Source organism: Mesoplodon bidens, assembly GCF_964165515.1.
Source record: "Mesoplodon bidens genome assembly, chromosome: 2".
In the NCBI taxonomy this organism is placed as follows: domain Eukaryota; kingdom Metazoa; phylum Chordata; class Mammalia; order Artiodactyla; family Ziphiidae; genus Mesoplodon; species Mesoplodon bidens.
In genome coordinates, this window is record NC_138177.1 from 179,257,005 (window position 1) to 179,269,654 (window position 12,650).

Sequence of the window (12,650 nt, forward strand, 5' to 3'; positions counted from 1 at the left end):
TTTAAGCTCCAAGGAATGTTGGGCTCAGGCGTCATTCATTCACTCTGATCTCACATCATGTATTATCTAGCTATTTGTACAGCACTGGTTAATAACTATGTTCATAATGCTAAATACAATTTAATTACTTCATCATGATCCAGTTAAGGTGGCAGAGAAGTCCACAGAACAAGTCAGAAATATTTCCCCCCTAAAAAATTACAGTTTAACTTGTGGTATTTAAATAGTTAAACGCTTGCTACATGGAACATTCCTTGAAGCCATCAGATGGGTTTTACTGTACTGAACGCAGCATGCGTCATAAGTGAGCTCCAAGCGTGGGGCCCTCGGGCTGCCCAGCACAGCATTTACCCTTGCATGCTTCTGTAATGGATATTTGTGGATATTTATAGTCTAAGCCTAAGCAATGGCACTCACAGTACTGACATTGATGCCAGACTAATAAACACCAGAGGCACCACATAGTAACTGTAGCTACATATTTAAAACCTTATTAAGTCGGAATCCAAATCAAGGAGACAACATTTCAACTCAGTTTGAGCTGCAACTAAAAACTGAAAGCAATTACACTTTACTCTCTATTGCCAGAGGTTTGTGGAGGGCTCAAGATATTTATGATGGGGTAACATGGGTCTCTTCCATATGGAAATAGGCTATTCAATGAATGAAGCAATAGCAACTCCCTATGTAAAAGTGTTCTACCAACTGATCATTTTTTTAAAGTTAAAAGGAAAGAGAAGCAAAGGGACATAAAATGTTAGGAAAATGAATTAACCTCCTGTATTACTGTTTTCCATTAGGTACAGTATTTTTCTCCTACAGTGTCATGTCTTAGGAATGCCACTCCTTCACACTCAACAATGAAACAGTCCACAAATGAGAAATTCTCAGGCATTTCTATCATACAAACACTGCCTTGCTCTGTGAACACAAGATATTATATGCCTGCAGCATTAAAATGTAAGTCTGTCGACATGAACTCTCACCATTCACAAAATAGGAGTCGAACTAAGGCGCTTATGCTTCAGTAAACTACCATGCTGCACTAAAAAACAAGATTGAACGCAAAACCATAAAGAAACTATTTTCTAAAGCTAGGGAAAATGGAAGATGTCATTTAGGTTGGCTTAAAGGAGAATTAAAACAGAAATTTATTTTCTGATAAAAGCAGTACAGTTTTGTTTTGTTTTTGCTGGGAAGTAGGGAGATTGGGGGGAGGGTTCCTTGAATAATGGCAGTGTTATTCCCTAGAGACTATCTGGAAGATACTGGGCGACCTAATGCTTAAAAAGTCTGCTCCACATCTTGACTCCTAACATTCAACATTATTTTCAGTTGGTTCCACTTGGCAGTTGGGAAGAATTTTTTTTCCTACATCAAGATGTGTGTTAAAGGGAACATAATCTCATTTGTACACTAAGGTAAGATTCAAATAGTAAGATTCAAAATCCCCAAAGAAAAATAACATTTTATATTGAATAGTAAATGAAAGATTTCACTTTTCCTTTCCACAGAACCTCTGCATGTCCCCACTGGCCTGAACAGAACCCTACACAGCAACTTTGTCTATCGTGATAAAATACAGAAATAAAAGCCTTCTTGCATAGGGCTTCACGAACATCGTTAGTAAAATTTCAAAGTCAATTTCACAATAGCAGAAATTGTCCTTTCCTTTGCAATATTTAATGAAAAGGTTTCTCACTCCCTGTCCCTCTGCCAGGTATTTTAGAATTTCACCCACTTTCCACTAACAAGTTCTGAAGGAAGAAACAAGATTACTTTTGTTTCTGTAGCACTTTATGTTAGAAGTGAGTGAAATGCCAAGGAAAAGGTAGGCTGATTAAGAAGCAGAAGCCCATTCTTCATAGAAAATCTTTTTCAGCCTCACCTGCAAACCAAAATGAATGTTCTAGCATCTTCAATTATCAAGCTAAATTCCCTTTTAGCAAAAAGGTTCAGCAAACCTTTTCCGTCGTTAACCTGTCAAAGTGTGTCACTATTCTCAACGGTCCTTGAATGAGCAGCCATGGTGGAGAACACCGAGTGCAATGTGAAGGGGACTGCACGCTCGGGGCAGGACTGCAACCCCCCAGCTCCTTAAAGTTTCTTTGCTCTCCTTTTCTTTCCTACCCAGTACTCTTTTTTTTTTTAATTTAAGTTCTAAGCAGCTAGTGGGAAGCAGCCACAGGCACAGGGAGATCAGCTCAGTGCTCTGTGACCACCTAGAGGGGTGAGATAGGGAGGGTGGGAGGGAGACGCAAAAGGGAGGAGATATGGGGATATACGTATATGTACCCCAGTACTCTTGAATACAAAGGCCACAAGGTACGGATAAAACTATCATCCTGGAAGTGACAAGCAGGGAAAGAAAAGGCATTTGGGTTGTTGTCACGGTGGTTTCATGGATGGCACCACAGGTGACAACGGTCTGCTCTCACTGTAGTCACCAAGGGGGAAGGAAGAACCTATGAGTCAGAAGGCTTTGCTGCTCCTAACGTTCGTATTCATGGAGAGAGACAGAAAGTACCTGACAGAGTCAGCAACAGGCTGGGAAAGCCAAGCTGGGTGCCCCGGCGGGTGACCGGCACACGCAGGACTCAAGTGCGCGCACCAGCACTAGGATCCGGGAGCCCATATGCACCAGCACAGGAGGGGGCGGCCCTTCCACAGCAGTGCTCACAGGGCTTTCTGTGAACTTCTAGAAAATATCATTTCACGTGTCTCTGAATAAACCTGGTACAGCTACTCAAATGTGCAAACTTTCTTTTGATTATACATTTTACTAACAGAAGCAGGGGCCTATACAGAATTCCATCTTCAAAATAAACCAAATGTTTAATAAGTTTCCAGTGAAATTTCTAACTAAACAATTTCACTGTGACTTATAAACTACCTCAGAATTAATAGACATATCTACTTATCAGTTACTTTGCCTGGCCAACTTACAATCTGCCTATGCATCCCTCCCCCCATCCCTGCCCGGCCATGTCAGACTCAAGTATTCTGGTGAAAATTATCTTACAAAGCAGCAATTTCAGGACACCTCTGAGAGTCAGAAAGTTCTTCCATATGCTGAACCAGAATCTCGGTGATTTTTAGTCCTAACTCTGCCTTGTGGAGCTACACAGAATACCTTTCACTGAATCTGAGTTACTACTTACCTTTAGACGTTCGATGGCTTCCTCTCCTCCAGGCGTAGACATGATTCTCTCCTGAATACTGGTCACAGATGTTATGCCCACCTGACTATTGAGTGAGCAGGAAGATGGAGATGAAGTAAGGGACCCCATGGATGCTGTGGAAAAATTGCCAGGACGTTGATTCTCAGAGGCTAGCAAGTACCTATGCTTATTGTTCTGAAAATCTTTCAGATCTGGGAGACAGAAAGAAGGGAAGGCAGAAAAAGTAGAAAAGAGGGAAAGGAGCAGGAGAAGAAAAAAGACAGGAAGGAACACCAGTGTAAGAAAGGACAGCATTAAAGCAGCAAGACCAAGACAAGTTATGATACAAAGACAAGTTATAATTGTTCTAGATGGCAGTTCTAAAACATGTCTACCTTTAATACTGGTATTTTAGAAGTTAAGAACCACTTCTGAATTTGGAAACTAAAAAATTCTAATGTGGGTTAACATTGTATCTGTTAGCGGGTAACCAGAGCCTCAAAGGATACAGCTCAGGCTCTCCCCCTAAACAGCCATGCTACATTCCTGTATTCCTTCTATGGCTCCAAATCTACAATGTCTTAGGTTTATACTACTCTTAAATCCCGGTAGTTTGTAACAGTAAGAGAAAAAAGATGATCATTTATTTATCAATATCAATACATATCAGTCCGGCCCAGTACGTTATGTCATTCAGCAAAAATTCCCAAGAAAATGTTACATTAGAACAAAAATCTGAGTGCTCAGTAGCGTTCTTGGCATGCTAAAAAGGATTTTTAAAATATGCCTTTTAAAAAAAGGAGAGGTAATCGTAGCAATTACAGGGATCTTGTATAAGTCCTGGTTAAGAACTTAGGGCTGACTACCTCAACAGTGATGAACAATTAGCAAACTGTTGAATTTGGTGTAGCTTACATCCATCTATTAGAGCAAGCAAAAATTAAGGCTGATTATTTGCTAATTTAAGTAAGGCTCTCACTCTGCCTAACCGAATGACCGTGAGTCATTGGGGAGCTGAGCTCCTAGTATGGAATGTAAGTTTTAGGGACATACTTTCATTTACTAAGGTCTTTAATTGAGCTCTAAGTTTTGCTTTTAAACTTAGTTTTGGTAAAAAGAGCCACAAACAACAAATTCATTAATTTGCTATTTGTACTTTTCTTCATTAGTCATCTTTCTCAAATAGGCACCAGAGGAAATCCACAGGTATTGGTGCATTCCTATTTTTAAATTAGCTCTTTTTTTTTTTTTTTTTTTTTTTTGCGGTACGCGGGCCTCTCACTGTTGTGGCCTCTCCCGCTGTGGAGCACAGGCTCCGGACGCGCAGGCTCAGCAGCCATGGCTCACGGGCCCAGCTGCTCCGCGGCATGTGGGATCTTCCCGGACCGGGGCACGAACCTGTATCCCCTGCATCGGCAGGCGGACTCTCAACCACTGCGCCACCAGGGAAGCCCTAGCTCATTTTTAAATGTAAGAAAATCTACATTGCTCAAAGTTCATATCAAAACTAAATACGTTTTCCTTAAAAGATATAATATGAATCAACACGAAGAGTCAGAAGAAACATTATTAGCTCTTTCTGCGTCTACCCATGTGAATTTAATCAAAGCCAGTTCTTGAAGTCCCTTAAAACCAGCGGTTGCTTCAAGACAGTTTGAAAACCACCATCTGCAAATATAGAACATAGGAAAACAAGCAAGTTTTAAAAGGGGGGTAGGAACTGGAGCAATAAAAGTTAGCCATCAGGTGATGGCAGCAAGGTGGGAAAGAATAGGATGGATGGAGTTTAAAAGGTCCAAGTGACACATGCAAGCCCTAAAAGGCTTAAGGGTAGTGACTGAAACAGAAACTTAGAAGTAGTCAAGGCTGCTTTCCTGCACAGATACAGAATTAAAACTTAGTCATGCATATAGCTCTTTGGGAGATTCCACAACTGCTCAGAAAAGAGTGAGGCAGCAAGCTGGCAGCAGCAGCACCTGGAGCACAAAAGCAAGAACAAAGGGTGTCTTTCCCACACCAGTACCAGTTGGCTTTGGAAATCTCAGACAGAGCTGTTCCAGTCCCAGAGTCACTCTGGATTAGGATGTTATAGTGCCTTCAAGGCTTAACCTCATCACAGCAGCCAGGGCTGCCTTTGGTTTCTCCTATGTATTTCCTCACTGTCTACCAAGTCTTGTTACATGCCCTACTATAGAAATAAACAAATCAATAAAATCTAAAACTCAACCCACCAAAATCAAGATTCTTCACTTATTCTAATAATTTCTTGATGAATTATCTTAAAAGGGTAAGAAATTACTTTCTTGCCAACATAATGACAGATATGCAGCGGGTAATGAGGTGTGATCCTTTATAAAATGTCCTCATTTCAAGCACACATTTTAGACACCCAAGTTTTTTAAAATTTAATTTGTAATTCATGAAAAAGGGAAAAAAATGTTTACCTAACCATCAAGTAAGCGGAGGCCCAAGATATGGAGGAAATCAACTTAGCATAAGCACAGGTGAGTGCTAATCCAACATTCACAAAGCTACTCAGTCATGGAGATTTGGCCAACTAGAAGTGATTGTTTTCAATTATATACACACTAAGGCTCAGAATTATACAGCTAATTTAAAAGGATTTTCCTAATAAATAATCAGGACCTGAAGGATCAAGAGGCCAAAAAAGGCGTAATATGATTAAAAACAAGGGCTCTGCGTTACACTACCCAGTCTGACCACAAAGAAACCACGGGATCTCATTTAGTGGCAAACTACCCACTCCAGGCAGCAGTGTCCTCCTTGGCAAAATGGAGCTTTGTCAGAGTCACTGACAGGACTAAAGAGATAATATATTCAAGGTACCTAGAACAGGTCCTGGCACATTATAAACACTCAAAACATGTGAGCCGCTGTCATCACTATCATCATCATGTATGACTTTGGATTCAATTTAATCACATTTAAGTGGAAAAACGGAACAGTAGAAGCAGCAAGAGGTTTTTAAGCCTCTCGACTTTATTCAAGCCACAAAGTGAAATTCAGCAAAACTTGCTTTGCTAATGGAAAAGGGCAAAAATAGGAACATTTCTGAATCTACAGTATGCTCTGTCTGGGATTTCCCTGTTAGGATGGCTGGCATGCAAAGCTCATTTTAAGGCTGATCCAGCAGAGGCAGATTAGCAAGTCAGAGTGCTGGAAACACCCAGTACATGAAATACACACATTTGCCTCCACTTCCAGAGTAATCATCGATCAATGGATCAGCTGAAGGTAAGCAAGAGGGAAAATACAAAAAGGGTCAAAGTTCAGGTTCAGCAATGACAGAGGGAACAGAGCGGTATTTGGCATTTGGGAAGGTGGAAAAATTGACACTTAGAATAATATATTATCATTTTACAAACTGTATGTATTCATTTAAACTCAGGTGCTAATCAGCAAGAAGGACTAAACTAGAAGAGGCCTTGAAAATCTTATTAGAATTGTAAACACTATAATATTAATCTGACACTCAAAAAATAAAAATATGCTTTATTAAATAAACTCATATACTATTCTAACTGAATGATCTAGTTAACTCACTTAGGAGAACTTCTGATTAGACATTATGTAGGCAGATCACTGAGGTTAAAAAAGATTCAATTTAAGACAACATTGTAAGACTCTCTGGAAGTCTAATTCTTGAACTTGACAGGAATTGGCTATTTTCCCTTTCATAAGTTCATAAGGAGTGAGTTGGGGGGCATTCAATCATTTTGTAGGGGGGCAACCACTCAAAGGTAAATCTTATCTGAAAGTTGCCTGGAATGGTGGATTTCTTACATATATATCACTACTACGTTAATCTAGAGAAACCCATAACACAAAAACAAAAATTTTAAGTAACAGTTTTATGAAGTGGTTAATTTCTCAGTGAGAATAAACTTAACATTCCAAATAAACTTCACTGCTGATCTAAAACAGAAATCTAATAAAAATACAAACAATGATATATTACGTTTTAAGAAGTAATTTCATGAGTTCAAACGGATAAGCTGGTACACGGTACATAAAGGAATTCTAAGATCATTTTTCAATGAGTTTTCTTTTTCTTTTTTTTTTTTGGCCACAGGTCTTGCGCGATCTGTCCCCCAACCAGGGATTAAACCGGGCCATGGCAGTGAAAGCCCCAAATCCTAACCACTAAGCCACCAGGGAACTACTCTCAGTGGGCTTTTTGAGAAGTTAAGAAGAAACAAAAAAACTCTTGCCTTACCATCTAGCTGCCTCAAGTTCCTTAACTCTAAGTTTGAGAGCCCTCGAGAGGAAAGGAAGAGATTTGGTGCTGATCCTTAATTCACTTACTATCGATAATATCTCCCAACCCCTGAGCACGAAGAAGGTCCTTCAGCCGTGTCACCTCTTCCTTTAACTCACGAACCAGTTTGGCATTGGGGTCCTCATTGATAACCGCATTGCATTTAATTTGTTTTGCACGATCTGCATATCTAGATCCAAAAAGAAAACACATTTTTGCCATTCCTCAAATGCTCTACTTCTCATAAGTAACATACCATCATTTCTAAATCAAACAGCTTGAATATTTACACATTTTATGAGCCCTAATGATAATACATTTGTAGAAAGCTTTACAGTAAGTACCTTATAAAGATGAGGAAAAAGGCTCCAATGAATTTAAGTGATTTCCCCAAGATCACAAGGGAAATAAATATCAGAGAGAGGACTCAAAACTAATTTATTAGACCATATAGTGTTTCTTCCATTATATCAAAAATGTCTTTAATGAGACAAGAGTTGAAAGTTCCAGATTAAAGTAATGGAACCTATTCATATATAAAACTCCCCTACGAGTAAACATTCTGTCAGTAATTTTTAAAATATTACATGTACTCATAACTCTGTTACTTTTTATGATGTGAGCATTTCTATAATGACAAACATGAGAAGGGGACACTTCATTTTATAGAAATAAATATTGTAAGAAATTTCTACTATTATCTAAAAGTTATCCAAAAATCTCACCAGAGCAAATTTAATATCTTTCCTATGAAAAAGTTCCTGCCTTTCTCAATGAAACTGAAAACTATAAACAGGTAAACTCTATTATAATAAAAATCATTTCCCCCCATGTTTCCCCTGTTATGAGTGATGGATCATTGCTTACTCAAGCAACTACCCACACAGCATATGAAAATCCATGGCGTAACAAGATGACTTATGGTAGCACTGTGTTCTGTTTAGCTATTGAAATCAAACTGGAGTACCTCAGAGTGCTCAAAGTTTCATCATAGTTGATATCTGCTGGGCTCAGAGCAGCAACCATTGCAGTCCGAGAATTGCCACCTAAAAAGATGAATCATAATTATCTCAAACCATACTCATTTTAGGAAAAATTTCATTGAATGTGTCAAATCAGACAGCACAATCTCAGATCCCAAGATTTAATCAACAGATTTCTGGACTGCCCCCACGCCAGGCACTGTTATATGCACATCTTAGTGTCTGGATGTACTGTGTCCAGTTTCCCTCTTCCCACTCCCATTAAGATCTCAGACACTCCACCAAGGCCATTCTTAGTGATGTCAAAGTCACTGGCAACATGGTCAGCACAACAGGCCATTCTCAGCCGCTCCTTCTATCAGCAACATGTGACACAGCTAATCACTACCTCCTTCTCATTAAGAATGAGGGAAAGGGGCTACAGGAACAGTGAATGAAGGGCAAAAAGGCCGGAAAACATCAACAAAGAGGAGTAAGGGTTGGTAATATCTAATTATGTGCATCAAAGGAGCACGGGGTTTTCAAAAAGGAAGAAGGAACAACAGTTTGAAGCAGATGCATGTGGTCAGATAAACAACTACTTCACAGTTCATGTCCTGAAGTAAACGAGATTTGGGAGCAAACCCTGATTTAAAGGTGAGCAAATCCAGGGAAGTAGCCAAGATGGCAGAGCAGGAAGACCCTGAGCTCCCTCCTCCCACAGGCACACCAAAATTACAACTGTTTACAGAGCAGCTACTGATGAGAAAAAATGGAAGACTAGCAGAAAAGACCTTCTGCAACTAAGGAAGGAATCACGAGACAGGCAGGAGGGGTAGAGATGTGGGATAGTTAAGACCCACAGCCCTGGGGGGGCGACCCACAAATGGGAGGATAATTACAATTGCAGAGGTTCTCCCCAAAGAGCAAGGGGCCTGAGCCCCCCATCAGGCTACTGCACCAGGAAGATGAGCCCCCAGAACGTTTGGCTTTGAAGCCCAGCAGGGCTTACTTTTGGGAGAGCCAGAAGGCTGTGGAAAACAGAGACTCCACGCTTAAAGGGCACACACAGAGTCCCACCCGCTCCAGGACCCAGGGCAGAAGCAGTAATCTGAAAGGAGCCTGGGTCAGACCCACATGCTGATCTTGGAGGACAAGAGGCAGAAGTGCACCCTGGGGACACAGACACAGGCAGCAGCCAATTTTGGGAGCTCGTTCTATCACAAGGACACTGGTACAGGCAAGTCCCATTTTGGAATTCTCCCTCTAGCTTATTAGTGACCTGCCCACCAGCAGGTCTGCTGCCTTAAGACCCGCAGAACCCACAGCCACTCCGGGACCCAGCCCTGTCTACCAGAGGGCCCAAGACCCTGCCCCGCACACCAGTGCACTGGCACTAGCCCCAGGGACCCTGGGACCCAGCTCCACCCACCAGTGGGCCAGCACCAGCCCCAGAATCCCCTGGGCCCCAACCCTGCCCACCAGCAGGCCAACACCAGCTTTAAGACCCTCAGGTCCCTGCAGCCAGAGACCTGGGAACCCAGCTCTATCCATCAGTGAGCTGACACTAGCCCCGGGATGCCCTGGGCTCCAGTCCCACCTGCCACCAGGCCGATACCAGCTCTGAGACACTTTGGACCCTTCAGCCAGCTGCCCCAGGATCCAGCCTCACTCACCAGCATGCCAACACCAGCTTTAGGACACTCCAGGCTCTGCAGCCAGCCCTGTCAGGAACTGGCCCTACCCACCAGCAGATCGACAACAGATCCAGGACCCCCAGCCCTGTAACCACCCACTCCAGAACCCAGCCCCACCCACCAATGTTTGGCAGCCTCCACACAAGGCAGGGCCTGGAAACCAACTGGACCGGGGGTCAGCCACGCCTACCAGACTTCCCACAGTAGTCAGCCTGCCACAAGAGAAGGACCCACGCAGCCCAAATAGGAGGCACCCCTAGAGCATATAGCTCTGGCGACCAGAAGGAAGTGCATTGATCGAATGCATAGGACGTCTCCTACAAAAGGCCACTTCTCCAAGGTCGGGACACATAACCAACCTACCAGATACACAAATAAAAACAGCAAATTAGGCAAAATGAGGCAACAGAGAAATATGTTCAAAACAAAGGAACAAGATAAAACCCCAGAAGAACTAAGTGGAAACAGGCAATCTACCCAACAGAGAGTTCAAGGTAATGATTATAAAGATGTTCAAAGAACTCGGGAGAAGACTGAATCAACAGAGTGAGAAGTCAGAAGTTTTTAACAAGAGTTAGAAAATATAAAGAAGAACCAGAAAAAGATGAAGAATACAATAACTGAAATGACAAATACACTAGAAGGAATCAACAGTAGATAAGATGATACAGAGGAATGGATCAGTGAGCTGGAAGATGGAATAGTGGAAATTACTAAAGCTGAACAGAAAAAAGAATAAAAAGAAATGAGGACAGTTTAAGAGACCTCTGGTACAACATCAAGTATATTAACATGACATGACAGGGGCTGCACGAGGAAAAGAGGGAGAGAACATATTTGAAGATATTAATAGATGAAAACTTCCCTAACCTGGGAAAGGAAAAAGACATCCAGGTCCAGGAAACACAGAGAGTCTCAAACAGGATCAACCCAGAGAGGACCACTCCAAGACACATTATAATTAAAATGGCAAAAATTAAAGATAAAGAGAGAATGTTAAAAGCAGCAAGGGAAAAGCAACAAGTTACTACAAGGGAACTCCCATAAGGCTATCAGCTGACTTTTCAGCAGAAACTCTCCAGAATGGAGTGGCATGATACATTTTAAATGATGAAAAGGAAAAACCTGTAACCAATAATACTCTACCTGGCAAGGCTTTCATTCAGATTTGACGGAGGTATCAAAAGTTTTACAGATAAGCAAAAGCTAAAGGAGTTCAGCACCACCAAACCAGTTTTACAAGAAATGTTAAAAGGACTTCTCTAAGTAAAAAAGAAAAGGCCACAACTAAAAACATGAAAACTACAAAAGGAAAAATCTCATTGGTAAAGCCAAATATACAGTAAAGGTAGTAAAGTCATGTATAAAGCAAGTAGGAAGGTTAACAGATAAAAGTAGTAAAATCATCTATATCCTCAGTAAGTAACTAAGGGATATACAAATTAAGAGATGTAAAATATGACGCCAAAACATTAAACGTGAGGCGGGGGGGATGTGCGGTAAAAAGGCTGAGTTGTTAAAATGCATGAACTTACGAGATCAGTAATTTACAATAATCCATATATATAGATTGCTATGTACAGTGTGGGAAATACAGTCAATAACTACAATAATATCTTTGCATGATAATATATCATAACTAGACTTGTGTGATGATCAGTTTGAAATGTATAGAAATGCCAAATCACTACTTTGTATAATAGGAACTAACATAGTGCTGTAGGTCAACTATACTTCAAAAACAAATAAACAAACAAACTCACAGAAAAAGAGATCAGATTTGTGGTTACCAGAGGCAAGGGGTAGGGCAGAGGGGAAATTAGATGAAGGTGGCCCAAAGGCACAAACTTCCAGTTATAAGATAAATAAGTACTAGGAATGTAATGTACAACTTGATAAATATTATTAACACTGCACTATGTTATAAATGAAAGTTAAGAGAGTAAATCCTAAGAGTTCTCATCACAAGAAAAATTTTTTTCTATCTCTTTAATTTGTTTAATCTATATGAGATGATGGATGTTCACTAAACTTTCTGTGATAATCATTTCATGATGTATGTAAGTCAAATCATTATGCTGTATGCCTTAAACTTATACAGTGCTGTATGTCAATTATATCTCAATAAAACCAGTAGGAAAAAAAAACAAAAAAATTAAATTAAATTAAATTAAGGTGAGCAGCAAATCCAACCAGCTTGAATCAAGAGAAAAAATGAAAAAAGGAAAGAGCACTTAAGTTAGTAATAGAGATTTTTCTTCTCAAAAAACAGACATACAGGACAATTAACCACAAAACATAATCAGTAAACAGCTTTAAAAAGATCCATACACTGGGGTGGATCAACATACCTAGATTTTCTCGAAGGAGCCAAGTAAGTACAGAATCTCTGTACGGAATAAAATCAGTTTTCTTCTTCTTCTTACTCTATTAAACAGAAAGAAATGGGCTTAGCCTCTCTTAGCGTTGTTAGAGAGGAATAATTCACACAAAAGGCAAACCAGTCTAAAATTCCCAAGTAAATTAAATTACAGTAGGATGTCATCACTCC

The 12,650-nt window shown here is 40.5% G+C and overlaps 1 protein-coding gene across 8 annotated transcripts in view; it reads right to left on the reverse strand.

The window, feature by feature from the left end:
* Positions 1 to 12,650, reverse strand: part of KIF1B (kinesin family member 1B) — a 147,137-nt gene that overhangs the window by 77,886 nt on the left and 56,601 nt on the right. For 3 of the 8 annotated variants that reach the window (XM_081214909.1, XM_081214910.1, XM_081214911.1), the window contains 5 exons: positions 12,451 to 12,526; positions 8,408 to 8,486; positions 7,488 to 7,630; positions 6,369 to 6,410; positions 3,162 to 3,373 (listed from right to left, as the gene is read on the reverse strand). In XM_081214909.1, coding sequence (XP_081071035.1) covers positions 3,162 to 3,373; positions 6,369 to 6,410; positions 7,488 to 7,630; positions 8,408 to 8,486; positions 12,451 to 12,526 — 552 coding nt within the window. The remainder of the gene's footprint in view (positions 1 to 3,161; positions 3,374 to 6,368; positions 6,411 to 7,487; positions 7,631 to 8,407; positions 8,487 to 12,450; positions 12,527 to 12,650) is intronic. The other 5 variants (XM_081214913.1, XM_081214914.1, XM_081214916.1 and 2 more) reach the window with 2 other exon arrangements.